General features: G+C 37.5%; 1 protein-coding gene across 1 annotated transcript in view; it reads left to right on the top strand.

Moving 5' to 3' along the window:
* The window catches only part of LOC126252285 (mucin-5AC-like), a 519,485-nt gene that overhangs the window by 492,146 nt on the left and 10,989 nt on the right, over positions 1 to 16,350 (top strand). Inside the window, exons 34-35 of the mRNA XM_049953159.1 lie at positions 3,398 to 3,457; positions 13,524 to 13,631. Coding sequence (XP_049809116.1) covers positions 3,398 to 3,457; positions 13,524 to 13,631 — 168 coding nt within the window. The remainder of the gene's footprint in view (positions 1 to 3,397; positions 3,458 to 13,523; positions 13,632 to 16,350) is intronic.

Below are 16,350 nucleotides of genomic sequence, written 5' to 3'. Positions count from 1 at the left end.
GGGGAGCAAAATAACTGATGATAGTCAAAGTAGAGAGGATATAAAATGTAGACTGGCAATGGCAAGGAAAGTGTTCCGAAGAAGAGAAATTTGTTAACATCGTATATAGATTTAAGTGTCAGGAAGTCATTTCTGAAAGTATTTGTATGGAGTGTAGCCATGTATGGAAGTGAAACGTGGACGATAAATTGTTTGGACAAGAAGAGAATAGAAGTTTTCGAAATGTGGTGCTACAGAAGAATGCTGAAGATTAGATGGGTAGATCACATAACTAATGAGGAGGTATTGAATAGGATTGGAGAGAAGAGAAGTTTGTGGCACAACCTGACTAGAAGAAGGGATCGGTTGGTAGGGCATGATCTGTGGCATCAAGGGATTACCAATTTAGTATTGGAGGGCAGCGTGGAAGGTAAAAATCGTAGAGGGAGACCAAGAGATGAATACACTAAGCAGATTCGAAAGGATGTAGGTTGCAGTAGGTACTGGGAGATGAAGAAGCTTGCACAGGATACAGTAGCATGGAGAGCTGCATCAAACCAGTCTCAGGACTGAAGACCACAACAACAACAACTTCTCTGGTAGTTGCTACTTTCATTTGTGAATCAATTTTTACTTGTTAGATTTTCTTTTTCATAGAATTCTAGACTTTCTCTCATTTCATTGACTTCTGAAGTGAAACTAAGTAAATATCTTTGAACCTTGGATGCAGCATTGTCATGCCTTAGTAGGTGATTTGAATAATTGATATGTCCATAAGCAAATGAAGCATTGGTACTAACACATACAGCACTGATAATTTAATCTCCTATAAAATTATTTGTCCATCAGATTTCACCAGGCATAGGAATAGTTCGTTTTATACTGTTATGGAAGTGCCTTTAAAAGATAAAGGCTTTTGTTATGGCATACCAGTAGTCAGTTTCGGTGGTTTATTTTCTTAGACCCTTAAAATACTGTAAGTAGATTATCTGACCCTTTGCTCCCATTACAATCCCTCAAAGCCAGCTCACAGAAATCACTAAAATTTCTGAGAAGGGAAGGCCCTATTATTGACTTTTATCAGGATCAAAATTAAATTTTAATTGCTTGATTACTAGTTGCAAGGTATTCTCAAGCAAATAGTGGAACCATGTGAGACTGTAAGCACTGTAGCCCAATGTGCACCATAATAGCCTATTTGATGCAGGGAAAATAGTAGCATGTTGTTGTTGTTGTGGTCTTCAGTGTGAAGACTGGTTTGATGCTGCTCTCCATGCTAGTCTGTTCAGTGAAAGCCTCGTTGTCTCTGTTTTAAATTATATTGGACAGACTGAGGGAGTGAAGTGTCAGTGTGTGCTGCTCCAAAGCAGTGTACTATTTAAATGTTGAATGAATATGCAAAGTATGGAAATTATTTCCAATTATCTCTTTAACAGTAAGTACTGAAAGTAACCAAAGTAAATAGGATCAGTCGTTGCTGATAACTACCTCTCTGATTTTAATATCCATGATAACAATATAAGAAAAAAGATAGATTGCTACTCACCACAAAGATGACACACTGAGTTGTGGTCAGGTACAACAAAAAGACTGTTTCACATTTAGCTTCTGGCCAAAGTCTCCTTCAGAAAAGGACCACACATACATTCATTTACATAAGCAAGCACTTATTGTGCGCTCATGACTGCCATCTCCAGCAGCTCAGACTAGTACGCAACTGTCACTTTGAATGGAAGCAACAAACTGGATGGGGCAGGGAAGGGGAAGGGATAGTGTGGTATGAGTCAGGGGAGAGGAGAGAGCTGTCTGGCCAAGCATGCTATGACCAGAAGAAGGTATGACAAGACTGTCAGCAGGTACAACCATGGAAGGCTGTGGTGTGGGAGTTGGAGGGGGCCAGGAAGGAGGGTGGTGGTGAATTGGGAGCAGAAAAGGAGAGGAGCAGGGAAGGGGAAAGACAGGTGGGAACATTGGCAGAGGGTGGCACACCAAGAGAGTGAGGAGACGTGAATAGGGTGCAGATGATAGGACAGAGTGGGTGGAAACTATAGGGTGGAGGGTGTGGGGACAGTAGGTTACCATAAGTTGATGCTGGGATAATTTCAGGAGTGGAGAATGTGTTGTAAGGATACCTGTCATCTGCACAGTTCAGAAATGCTGGTGGTGGAGGGGAGCATCAAATGGCCCAGCTTGGGAAGTAACTATTGAAATCAAACATGTTATGTTTAGCTGCATGTTGTGCCTCAGGGTAAATGTGGAGATGGGAGTTATCCTTACAACACATTCTCAACTCCCAAAATTATCCTGGACTCAGCTCACTATAATCTGCTATAAAATTATTTCTCTATCAGATTTCACCAAGCATAGGAATAGTTACTATGGTAATCAACTATCCCCACACCCGCCATACTACAGTTCCCACCCTCTCTGACCTATCACCTTCTCCCTATTCACATTCCCTCATCCTCTTTGTGTACCGCCCTCTGCCAGTTCACTCACCCATCTTTCCCCTTCCCTCCTCCTCTCATTTTCCATCCCCCATTCCCATCTTCCCCCTCCCCCCCCTCCCCCATCGCCCCAACAACCTCCACCCTGCAGCCTTCCAACACTGCACCTGTTGACAATCTTGTCATACCTCCTTCTAGTCCCAGCATGCTTCACCAAACAGCTCTCCTCTCTCCCTTCCCCACCTGTACACTGGTATCTCTCTGCCTTCCCCAACCCCTCCAGATTTCCATTTCCATTCAACGACACTGTTGCATTAAAGTCTGAGCTGCTGGAGATAGTTGTCACGTGTGTGAGAGGTGTGCTAGCTCGTGTACATGAATGTGTGTGTGTGTTTCCATTTCTGAAAGAGGCTTTGGCCAAAAGCCGAATTTATAACAAGTCTTTCCACTGTGACTGACTGCAGCTAATTGTGTCTTCTTTATGGTGAGTAGCAGTCTATCTTTTTCCTTATATTGTTGAATACCAACCTGGAGTTTCCATTGTTCAATATCCATGTTAAATTTTCCATGTTTTTACTTGCCTACTTCATCATATGTAGTCATTTGACTGGTGCTTTTCCCATTTCAGAATTCTTAGTTAATGAATATTCTCCTTCCTCTCTTCTTTTCCTTGTGTTTTCATCCTTCTTTCATTTCCCTGGCAGTTATGCAATGTCCATACCTCTTACTTCTCTGAAATTATTAATGTTCTATTTTGCCCTCAATTTGGTTTATAGCTACTTGTTGCCTTTTACTTCTACCTTTACTAATGAACTTTCCTCATAATCATCAGCATCTTCTTCTTCGTCCGACTTTTTTTAATTTTTTCAAATGTTCAGTATCTCATCTGCATGAATATAAAGGAGATAATATTTCATTTTTATTTTTACATGACTACAACCAGGCACACCCTTATTTTTTATTTGTTTCAGGGTCTTTTCTCATCTGCCCTCCAGCCAGATGCAGGAAGTATAGATCCAGGAGCAGATCTGGTGTGTACTAATTTTTTATTTCATCATGGTACTATAACAAAACACATTTGGCAGTTTTACCAATATACTTCTTAGACATGCAATTTAACCTTTACATTTATTGTCATAGTTACCTATTAAATTGCCGATATGAGTATCCTCTTTTCATCTAAAGACCAGTCAAAGTTGGAGCCATTTTATCCTCTTCCTACATTGCATTGGAGAAAACCAATATATTTTCCCATGGAGATCTTTCTTACAAAAGTGCAACAGACATGTCTCAGTCTCCCTTGAGTATGGAATGGGGGAGGGGGGAGGGGGAAGCTTGAATAGGTATGCTTGAGTTAAAAACTGAGTAATCAATATTTTACATCTATAAATCTACATCTGCACTCTGCAGGGCACCTCATTGGGTGTGGCGAAGGGTACTTTGTGCACCACTGCCACTTCACCACTTTGCTATTTCATTCTTGAACAGAGTTCAGGAAGAATGGTTGTTGGTAAGCATGCGTGTGAGCTTGACTCTCTCTAATTTTATCTTCATGGTTTTTTCATGAGCTATACATAGGAGGGAGCAATATGTTGTTTGGCTGTTCTAGAAACATACGCTATCATAATTTTAACAAGAAACCACAAGTGATGCACAGCATCTCTCTTGTAGCATCTACCACAGGAGTTGGCTGAGCATCTCTGTGATACTCTTGTTCTTACTAAATGAACCTGTAACAAACTGTAGTGCTCTTCTTTGGATCTTCTCTACTTCTCCTGTGATCTTGTAAGAATCACATACTGACAAGCAAAATTTGTGTATTGGCTGAAGAAAGGTTTTATAAGCCATCTCCATTGTGGGTGGTAAACGTTTCCTGAGGCTTGATCCAATAAATCTCAGTTTGGCATCTGCCTTACCTGTCATCAGTTTTGTGTGTTCATTCCACTCTGAATCTCGTATTCGTAGATGTTTTATGGATGCAACTGCTCACAGTGATTGTTTGCAATCTTGTAATTGTATGAGGCTTAACTGCTAATCCATGCACCAAGTATCAATCCTTTGCAGGTGTTCCTGAATTTTGCTACCATTTTCTAGTGTTGCAAGTTCGTTATATGCAACAGCATAAGCAAAAAGCCCTATGGAACTTCTGAAGTTATCCACAAGGGCATTTATATGTATTTTTACAAAGTAATGGTCCTATAACACTCCCTTTGGGTATGCCCACAGTCCAGCACATGCAGTCACTACACTGCTGCTCATTTTAATATGTTTCTATTAGGTAACTTTATTGTCTGTTTGTCTGTTCCGTACACATTTGTCAGTTGGCGAACTAGAGAATTGAAACTTTCAGCATAGCTCAAAACTTGATGATAATGTGATAGTAACTCACTTTCATGGTTGGTGTGTGATGGAGGGTACTTCGTTTTTCTCTGTGTATGTTCAGTCAGATTCTGGAACTGACTTCAAACTTATTTTCTGATGAACTAGAGACTTGAAACTTTCAACATAGTTCAAAACTGGATGAAAATTCAATATTAACTCACTCTTTTGCCTGGTGTGTGGTGGAGGGTACTTTGTTGTCATGTTTGTCTGTCCATCTGTCTGTCTGTTTGGTACATATTTTGAAATTGATTTTAAACTAACTTCCCAGTGAGCTAGAGAACTGAAACTTTCAACATAGCTCATAAGTGGATGATAATGCAATATTAACTCCCTCTCATGAATGTTGTGTTGTCTAGGATACTCTGTGTGTCACTGCTACTTCAGTCTTTTCCTGTTCCAGTCACAAATGTTTCACAGTAAGAATGATTACTGGTAACTCTTTATGTGAACTCAAAACCCTCGTAATTTTTACCTTTATGGTCCCCTGTAAGACGTGCATAGGAGGAAGCAGTACACTGGCTCACTCAGGTGAGCAGGGACTCAAATTAATCTGAAATTTACCTTGTGCCTCTGTTGTAATCTCATTGGAATACTTGATGATTAATGAACAATTTCATACTCACAAGCAGACAACCAGAAAATAATTATTTAAACACAAAATCTTTTTAATTCAACAAGTTTTTAAAATGGTTTAAAAGGTATAAAATAATTTCTCCTAGCCCCATACAGATCCTAACCCATATAGGTAGTCCCAAAAACTTGTGATCATGAATATTTAATAGCTGTGACTGTGTTTCTAAAATTTAAAATTAAAAACATGGGGCTCATGCTCTAGGTAACACTAAGGAGTGTAGAGAATAGCTGTTGTTGAGAAAAACCACACAACAGTTCAGAGCATTCATAATACAATAAAATTGCTAATGACTTAGTTGAACTATTCATGCATCAATTATCTATTGCATGCACCCAATGTTTTCATTTTAAATTTTACAAGTATTGTTATTGCTAGTAAAAATTTACAGTCACTATTTTTCAGGACTATCTTCGTGGGGCAAGGAAAAATTATTTTATACTTTTTATTCCATTTATAAAGTGTTGTATTAAAAAGTTTCTTATTTAAATAATTATTTGTAATACACTGCAACGGCAGTACTCAAAGCAGAAAGGAAACTACACTTCTGCATGTGATATCAAAGGAGTGTAAATGGTGTTGTTTTTGTTGATTTTAACCTAGTAACTACAACAGGGAGCATATGTAGTGCCATAAAAATCAGCAATGACTAAAAATGGCACAACATTTGTATTTATTTAGCTTTCTAAGGGTCTTGGGAATTATGAAATGGTATGTTACTGGACAGTCTGTGTACAATCCTCTTGTGGCACAATCATATTTACTGAAGACTGTTGTTCTCTTTTAAGAAAAAAAGACTAGTAAACAGTAGATGACCTGAACTTTTGCAGAATGATGTGGAGTTTCATTTGCTACAATTCCAATCAGATAAATGGACATGGAATGCAGGAAACTTGCAAGGAATGCAATACCTACATTATTTAATGTACCAAATACACCACCACAACTGTAGCTGAAGGGAAAACCACTGAAAACTGATAATACTATGTAATAAAACTGTTTCCCAACACACAGAAAACCAATTCCACAATTGACTATGAAGTCTTTTGCGATTGAGTCCTTGCATAAAAGGTTCTTGATATACTTGCTGTGTCAAATTTGGATAAAATCCCGAGCTTTTGATGACTACCTCCGTCATCTTCATCAGGGTAAAACTGACTTGTGGATTGGTGAGGCTTCCTCTTTTATAAGCGGTGGACAGCTTTCCATTGGCTGGATAACATCATGGTGAAAATGGCGCGTACCGAGGTGGCAGCCTCTATGTCCATAGATTTTGTTTGCGCAATTTATCCAGCATTGCTTGCAGCGCCACCCGTTGCAACAGGCAGAGAACTGCGAGGAATGTAAGAAGTCTCGCTCTGTGCTTTTTCTTTATCAACTGCGTGCTTCCATGCATTGCTGAGTGCATAAACGGAGTCCCAAATTTAGAACAGCTTCCATTGTCAACAGCAGAATTCTAGATTCCATAATAGATTCCCAGTTGCCTAATGGCAAAATATGCATGCTCTTCTTTTAGGCAAAATATGCATGCTCTCCTTAGATGCACAAATAAGTTCTGCACAGGACTGAGGATTTTTGGGCCCTGCATAAGCATTCTTAGGCCACTTCCCCAAATTTTTTGTTTTAAACTTTGATTTTTTTTATTAAGACAGAAAATTTTAATGTAAAAAAATACATTTTTTAAGAAACGGTTACAAAATAACACTTTCTTTCTAGTTTTTTTCAGATGTGAATTCTTTTATAATTCTAGTACAATCTAATGAATGGCATAACTCTGACTCTATTGTGACCAGAGCTAATCCAACAAACCGCTCTTGCCCCATTGTAGTTTCCAAAAAATTTGTTCTTAGCTCTTGCAAGAAACCTGAATGACCACTCTGCTTTGGCAACAAAAACAGGGAAAGTGCAGAAAATCCATAAGGCTACCATTATGTGTGGAAATAGCCTGTGTTATAAAAACTGCAATTATGAATAGCATTGAAAAGGTACAGGGGATGAAGTAGCTCAGAATCATAACTAGCTACATGAATCTTTTCAACCACAAAATTTCCTTCTTCCAAATATTGCTTATGAACTTCTATGCCACACAAAGATGCCAGGTTTCCTAAGCACTCTGATAGTTTATAATTGTCTAAGCTTACACACTTCCATAAGAATCCAAACGTGTGCCTTATGTTGTCTATGGCAGCATACCTTATAGTTAAGTTACCTACAGGCTCAGGTTTAAAACCTCTGCTGCTGTTTCATCTACAAAGCATTTTTCCTCTGTTTCTCTGTGTTGCAAATTGTTACATACAGTCAGGTGAGATTCCAATATTTTCTGCTAGCCTGCAACTTTCTGCATAAACAATTTCTGTCTACTTCTTAATCTATTTAATTCTCCCATTAGACTCTTAATATTGGCACTGTAAACATCTGTTGTGGGCTCCCATATCTATTGTGGCTTTCCTTGCTTGAAGCACAATATTATGTGTCTTCAATGCAGCTAATACTTTGTACCGTTTTGAAGACATCAAGTCATATTGAATTAATTTCAAGTAGTTCTGCACTGCCTTTAATCCAGTATGTGCCTTGACCTTTGTAATCCTGACAATATCTTACCAAATGGATGCTCAGAATCTATCCTAGCGGACCATCTGATTTCTGATAGTCTGTGAAGGGACAATCCAATATTTTCTTTTAAGGCTGTCCACCTTGGGAGACTAGACTGATACTTACACTTACATTAAAATCTGGTATCAACTGATGGAAATTAAAATATGTTTATGAATATTACAACACTTGCTCATATGTAATAACAATATTTTTTGCTCTACAGTGTCTGATGTATTGGTTGGGCCTTACATGGAGAACATCAATATTTTGCATTAATTTAACCACTACTTATATGGGTATATGGTTTTTGAAACTATCCCACAGTACTCAGACCTTCTATTCAATATCATAGATGCACATTTTAAAACTTGCATTGGATATTTGATGTCTTTTTTAGTAAAGCTTCTCGGTGGGGGGGGGGGGGAGGGGGGGGGCAGACCTCAGATTCTTTCACCCCATTCCCCCCCCCCCCCCCTCCACAAACACACACTCTCACCCTCACACCAACGCAGGCCCTGGGTGTATCCAGTAGTTAATGGCCATGCACAAATCAAAGAGCCCAAGAAACAAACAGGAAGAAACATTGGGAAGAAGTTGAAGAAATTATTACAAAAATTTCAAATAAATACACTACAATATGACTGAGGGATTTTAATGCACAGCTGGACAGAGGAAAAATTCAGGAACAGTTCTGGGAACTAGCCAGCTCATAAAAAAAAAGGAACAATGAAAGACTAATAGAGCTTTGCAGAACAACCAGAATAGTAATGAAACACACTGCCTTTAAGCATCTCTCCAGAAAATGGAAAATGTGGAGCTATCCAGACTCCAGTGTAGGTGAATTTCAAATACACTGTCCACCCAGATTAATGTAAGTGAAGAACCATCATTTGCAATACAGACTGCTTCAAGACCTGCAGGAAGAGAGTCATGCCAACTCCAGTATGATGGCCAGCTTCACTGGGTTTATTGGTTGATGATCCATTGCATGAACAGTCTTATCAAGATGGCCTCACAGATTCTTTATTGGCTTTAAATCTGGCGAGTTTGGTGGCCAGGGCAGTACAGTAAACTCATCCTGGTACTCTTCAAAACCACGTGCAAACAGTGCGAGCTGTGTGACTTGTTGCATTGTCTTGCTGGTACATACCATCATGCTGAGGAAAAACAAACTGCATTTAGGGGTGGACACATTCCCCAAGGATAGATAAATACTTGAGTTGATTCATTGTGCCTTCAAGAATGAAGAGATCACTCAGGGAATACCATGAAAACATTTCCCAACACATAATGCTCCCTCATCAAGCCTGGACGTTTCTGATGATCTAGTGGACATCTATCAGATGGAGCATAAAACATGATTAATCTGAAAAGGCTACCTGTCAGCAATCAGTGGACGTCCAGTTCCAGTACTGATGTGCAAATTCCTGCCTTCGTCACCAATAAACAGCAATCAGTATGGGTGCATGAACCAGGTGCATGTTTTGGAGACACATACACAGAGATATTTACTGAATGGTCATTGATGAGACACTGTTGGTAGCCCCTTGGTTCATCTGGGTGGGCAGTTGCTCAACAATTTCACATCTGTTTGGTCATGCACATCTCCACAGCCCTTTATCTATGGCCTTTGCTGCACCACAGTTTCCTCAATGCTGGATTTGGATAATACCAAATAACCATGGTGGCATGCGAACTGTTTACAAACTTAGCAATTTCACAAATGCTTCCACATGTGAACTGAAAGCCAAGAATCATGCCCTATTGGATGGCAGACAAATTGCTCCATTTCTGCATTATGACAATGTCTGCACTGTTTTCTGCACCCCCCCCCCCCCCCCGCCCATCCCTTGCCTGACACACTTTATATACCCTTCACTCCTAATGCTTGGGACCTGCTGCCTGTGACTGGTTATCACGTTGACATAAAAAAAGGCATTGGTCACATTAATGGGCGTGGACCGAGCAGATCAGGTTGCAATATCTAGATAATCCTCCCAACAAATCCAGAATGTTAAGGTAATAAGAAGTGCTGATTTAGATTCTGACCACTGTAATGAAAGTTAATTTCCACTTAAGAAGTACCAGGAGATAAGCCATACCGTGGACTCTGAAATATTACATGCAAAACACGAACAAGGAAGAAACTTTAGTGATAAACTGGAGGCCAGAAATCCAAAAAAACTGGGAACAACTGAAACAATAATTTGTTCAAACAGAAAAAGAAAAAATTCTTTTGACCAAAATCAAAATACGGCAGAATTGACATTCGAAAGAAGACAAAATGCGTGACAAAAATGAAATAAAGATAAAAATATGGAAAACAGACAGTATTCCTTGAAACCAGGAACAAAACAGCCAAAATTATTAGGAATACAAAGAAAAGTTATGGTAAAACACTAAATAACACCTACTTCAAAGTGAAATTTAGAGGTGAAATTTCTAGAAGTTTTGAGATTAAAACTGGAGTCAAGGAGGGAGATGGTCTCTCCCACTGCTCTTTAATTATGTTGTAGAAAAAATTATTAGGGAATAGAGAATGTCATTTGAAGACAGCTAAATCAATGAGGGAATTAGGTTAAGTTACAAAAAGAACAACCTACAAATAGACTGTCTAGTACTTCCAGACAACCTAAGTATTTTTTCAGAAATAACGGAAACAGCCACTACACAGACAGAATTGCTGAAAGAATAGTCTGAAAAGACAACCTACAAATCTCCTTTGAGAAAATAAAATTCATGGCCACCACAAAGGCAGCTCCCAAGATAATGAAAACTAAATACAGAAAGACTGAGAGAACTGTAGAATTAATTTGAAATAGATTCTTTGGGTGCGAATATCTTGACATTGGATGTATTGGGTATAGATATGCTATCTGTTAGCGAGATATGGGAATTCAAGGCAGACTGGTGCTCAACCTTGGATTTCCTACTTATCCCAAGTGCTCACCTAAACTACTTTGGTGATTTATACACACCTGCCCAAACTTCCACATGTCACATTGTCACATCCTTGTGCCATAGTCCCCTACATTCATGACTTGATGCTCAAGGTATTACTCTGGATTCCAGCATCAGTGAGAATGAGACCATCAGGAATTATGACCAATGATGTTATCATCTTCTGCCTGCCTCGGCATGTAATACTAACTTACATGTCTAAAGGAACAGACTATAGAACTGCTGAAAGAACCAGATGAAAAAGCAGACTTACAAATCTCCTTTGAGAAAACCATGATAAAGATTAAGGCATTCTCCAAGATATTGAAAACTAAATATGGAAAAATGAGAAACTAACAAATTCAAGTGTCCAAGAGAAGTAACTGAACAAGACATTTCAGAGAAAGCAATGCTTAAAGCAAGAGTTAAAAAGATGAAAAAAGTGTACTACCTCACTAAGGATGTACATAATAAGAACTCAATATTCCTAAATGCTAAACTGAGACACTATAGTAATTCACCCATAAACACTTTATGCTGCATAATATTTAATTCTAAACAAAAAGGCAATGGGGGAAACACTGGCAATCATAGAAAGAAAAACCTTAAGGCAAATTTTAGGACCAGCTAAAGAGAAAACACAGTTCAAAATAATTCATTATGCTTTATACAAGTACTGAAAATATTATATTCATGATTATGAAAAGAAGAATAGCTTTCTGTGACCACATCCAACAGACTGACAAAAAGACTGTTCACTTATTTTGGTAAATTAAAAGTAGATAATGCAAGGTGCAAAGAAGTTGGAATGGACATATCCAAACTCTGAATTACCCCACTAGATACCGAGGAATGTCCACCACTCAGAATGGAATTGCATGGTTCCAAAGGTTTTTGTCAAAAAACTAAGAAGGAAATGTGGAAGAAAAGAAAGAAGAAACAGTTGAAATAAATGTAGTCAGTAGTGGCTCATATGTAAAAGAAGAAGCAGTATATTAACTTGTATAGGTTCAGTGCTGTATTTTAAAATTTACTGTGTACTTCAAATTGATTTTCAATGTTAACTGCATTGTTTCATATGTTCCATCCATTTTCCTTATTGATATCACTTTTGTGTTGGTATAACAATGTGTAACACTTGTTCTATATTAATATCAAAGATTGTTGTGTATAAATGTATTTCATTTCTTAATTATCTGACAGGTACTAGGGCTTAGTCTGGGGTGCAGCTTGATGAAGACAAGTAAAATCCTTTTGGTATAATTTCATATCTTATGTTTGATTACAATCCTTTACAGAGAAGAAAGTATATGTCTTGTAGTCCTCAATTTTGATCACAAAAGACATTTATTAACACTTTGATGAATACACTGCAATGCAGAATGAATGACACATAGTCCATAAGAGTTACCTACACTGTGAATTTTCCAGTACTACAAATGAAAACAACCAAGACTTAACACACAACTTGAACTATGGTGGTGGAAACAACTTGGTGGCAAAACAGTCACTTGACTGTATATCTATGTGCAGCGAAGTACTGCATAATAGCGGTATATCAATGAGGGTAAAAAATAATTAGTGTAGTACAGCAGAGTCATCATCAGTACTTCAGTCTGCTTTGGAGAGGATCACATTAACAACTGAACAGAACTGAGGCTGGGCCTGCTGCCACTTGACCTTAAATTGGCTGGCTGATGGACCCACATGACTTGCTAGTGACAAATGGTGGTCCATTCATAGTGACCCTGCCAGATGTAGGTGTAATGAAGCATAACAGTATTGTGGACCACCCATTGATGTGTTCAGGTGGATTATAAGAAATATTTTCTCTATTTCCTGAATTGGTTTTGTAGTACTGTACTGTAATTACACCAGTCATACCGACATTGTTGAGTTCATGCATTTTTGTTACCACTCAGTGTGTTTTTTCTACACTACAGTTAACAGTCCTAAAATTGATATGTACAAAGTACTTAAAATATTGGAAAGACAACCAGTCACCTATAGTGTGTCGATGCTTGGAGCACACTAACACATAACAGAAAGCAGCAATCACAACAGTTTTCAACCACTGGCTCTTTCACTATCAGTAGTATACACATTCACTCACACAACCACACAGACACTCAAATCCATGCTTCCATAGCCATGGCAATACTGTGCTCTACGCATTGATCTGATATAGAAGGGTTGTTGCATTTGATTTGTTTTACATATTGCACCATTCAGAAATTTCTATTATTGTTATATACAAAGTACCTTTATATGTAGTTAATAGTGACATAGTTCAACTTATATTTTGCACACACATCCTTTATTTGTCTGATTTCAGAAACAGATTTACCTTCTGCTTTTTCCTGCTTTTTCTAAATTCCTACCAGTTTGTAGATCATAGAAACAGATTCGTTGTGATTTAGTTATTTTATGTGATGGTATACATTTAAGTGAAAAGTGTATGGTATTCCAGAAAGTATCATAATTTTGTTATCAAAATCATACTCTTGCAGTCTAGTGACATACATTTATTGCCATGCTTTTACTTTCAGAGTGATGGGCAAGATGGAATCCGTGGTCCAAGGGAACAGGGCACACTTGTGAAGGCTGCGATTGATGTAACAAAGGCTGTTTCACAGTTTATGAGTGCTGTTATCCAGGTGGGCAAATCACTCAGTATAATGGTATGAAAGACAGTAAAGTTAGTTAGTTGGTTAGTTTCATGCTCCATGGATCATATGCACGATAAACAGTAATGATGTGGACTGAACATTAAAGTGTCAAATAGGCAACAATGTTATTGACAGTAATTATTATAATTTATTTTAATACAGTGTACAGTATCACACTGTATAAATCTGTTATTTATGCTGATGATATCACTTTCACTGCAACTGGAAATGACATAGAGGACCCAAAGGAACAAATCGAAACCAACCTAAGAATTTCCATTATCTGGTTTAAAGACAGTGGATTAACTGTAAATCAGAATAAATGTGAACATGTAATCTGTAATTTATACAGTACTAACATTAGTCTGTCATACTTGTGGGTGTAAGCTTAGAATCACATACTTGTTATGTAAACTGAGAGCATATATGAGTACAAATGTGATGCTTAGCTCCTATTATGCATTTTTTCATAGCCACATAACATACTGCATACTGCTTTGGGGCAGCTCCACTGGGAAAAAAAGAGTTTTTATGTGGCAAAAGGGTGTAGCAGGTGTTTCCAGAAACAACATAGCCTGTAGGTCTCTTTTTAAGAAACTGGTTGTTGTGACAGTCCTTATCATTACTTGTACTTAGCTGCCTAGTCCACCCAATAGGAAACAGAGAGAGCAACAAATTAAGGCATTAATTTCATTATCATAATACATGGCACAAAGAAGTTATCAACCAACTGTTTGCTAGACTGAGCAAGACTCACAATAGTTATATATACCTTGAAGTTAAATTGTTCAGGGCATTACCACTAGAAGCACACACTACCTCATTAAATTTTTTTTATAAATGTTATACAAAAGGGGCTTAAAAAGAAGGATTTTTGTCAGAGAGGAAAACTTTGATTGTGTGAAAGAGGAACTTAAAATTTAACTTATACTCATTGTAAGTTAGCAAGAAAATCTGTATGATTTAACTGTTAAATTTAATACCATATTATATTATTATATGCCTGAATATTATTAATTTAATATGTACAAATTATTGACATCAGCAGCATGCAGAGTGCTCACAGATTAAAAATAAATAAATAAAAATGTTGTAGAGGTATAGGGGTGCATGCGAAAATAGATGTTATTTCCTATTTGAAAGAACAAGCAATACACAGCAATGGAGGAGACTGATTTTCAGTTGGTATAAATTAGTTTCAGAGCAAGATATATGGATACACAAATAAACAGTCAAATGTGAATGGTGTTTAACAACTCTGTATGTATGAAGTATATGAATCAATTACAACATTTTACTGAAAAACATAAATACAACTTAAAAGGGTGTATAATTATGTCTCCATTGATATGACATTGATATACTACTGAGTGACCTTATGTAATTGATAAAACTACATTTAATTTCTTAAGAAATGAAAAACCTTTTAAGTTGTAGCAGATTGCCAGTAAAGAGATTTTATGATAAGAGACTCTTTTAACAGAACTGTATTAGAGAAATTCTTGCTGAGTGTGGTTTGTGCTTATATGGTGAGGGAGTAGTAAGATAAAGAAAAGAAAGGAAACTTACTTGATGCACAGTTTGGTGGTTATGTTTGAAGAACTAAAACAAAAAACAAATGTAAGTAGAAAAACATGAGAATACAGGGTGCACATAAAGTCTGGGAACACTTTCAATTATTTATTGCACAAGAACCAAACATTGTATAGATATCAAACATATGTCATTTTGAAGAGAAACCATGAAAGTGTAGTTCGGTAACTAGCCAATAGTCAGCACTAGTCGCTAACATGGCGAGCTCAGGTGTGGAGCGAGCTTTCTGTGCATTGGAGTTTGATATAAACAAGTGTGCTACAGCTGTTCAGTGGATGTTTAGAACATGTGTGGTAAGAAGCCACCAACAAGGAAGGCCATTTACCACTGGCACAACAAATTTGTTATGATGGGTTACGTGTGCCTGTCAAAGAGAAGCAGATGTCCCAGTGTGAATGAAGTGAATGTGGAGTGCGTACGAGAGACATTCATAAGGAGTTCAAAGAAATCGATGGGCCATGCATCCCGTGTTTGTGAAAAAACTTTCAGAGTTTCTCTTCAAAATGCAATATGTATGACTTCTGTACAATGTTTAGTTCTTGTGCAATAAATAATTTAAAGTGTTTCTGGACTTTATGTGATGTTACGTGACTGAGAACAAAAATTCAACATTTTTTTGTATGTTTAGAGTAAGGAACTGTAATTGCAGCATACAGGTTTGCACATGATCTCTCTTGTGGCTCAGACTGCTGTCTCTACAGCTTCATGGTTTGTATGTGTTTTTCTATTACACTGTGATATGAGAGTCCATGTGTTTTCTTTGAATATTTTTGAATGAAAATGCTACAAGAACCAAGAGAGAATCTAATTAACGCAATTCTCTCTTTCATGTTCTGTTATTTTGTAAACTGCGACTGTGTAAAACAAAGTAAAATCCTGCACCATTACGTTGGGTAAAGACAGTAGGTTTTACTTGACTGGTGAGATATGTGTGGATTTTTGCAGGATGCAATCATTCCACCTGCATTAATACACTATAGTTGTAACCATAAATACTCAGTTTCAAAACTTAGTAGCATAAAAAATAACCAAAGGATTCTACAATTGAAAATAAGTAGTAACACATAAGGCAAAGGAAATAAAGAGCATTACTGGTACATAAATTGTTAGTTTA

The sequence above is a fragment of the Schistocerca nitens genome, chromosome 4 (genome assembly GCF_023898315.1).
Source record: "Schistocerca nitens isolate TAMUIC-IGC-003100 chromosome 4, iqSchNite1.1, whole genome shotgun sequence".
NCBI classification, from domain to species: Eukaryota; Metazoa; Arthropoda; class Insecta; order Orthoptera; family Acrididae; genus Schistocerca; species Schistocerca nitens.
This window is presented reverse-complemented; position numbering and strand designations above follow the sequence as displayed.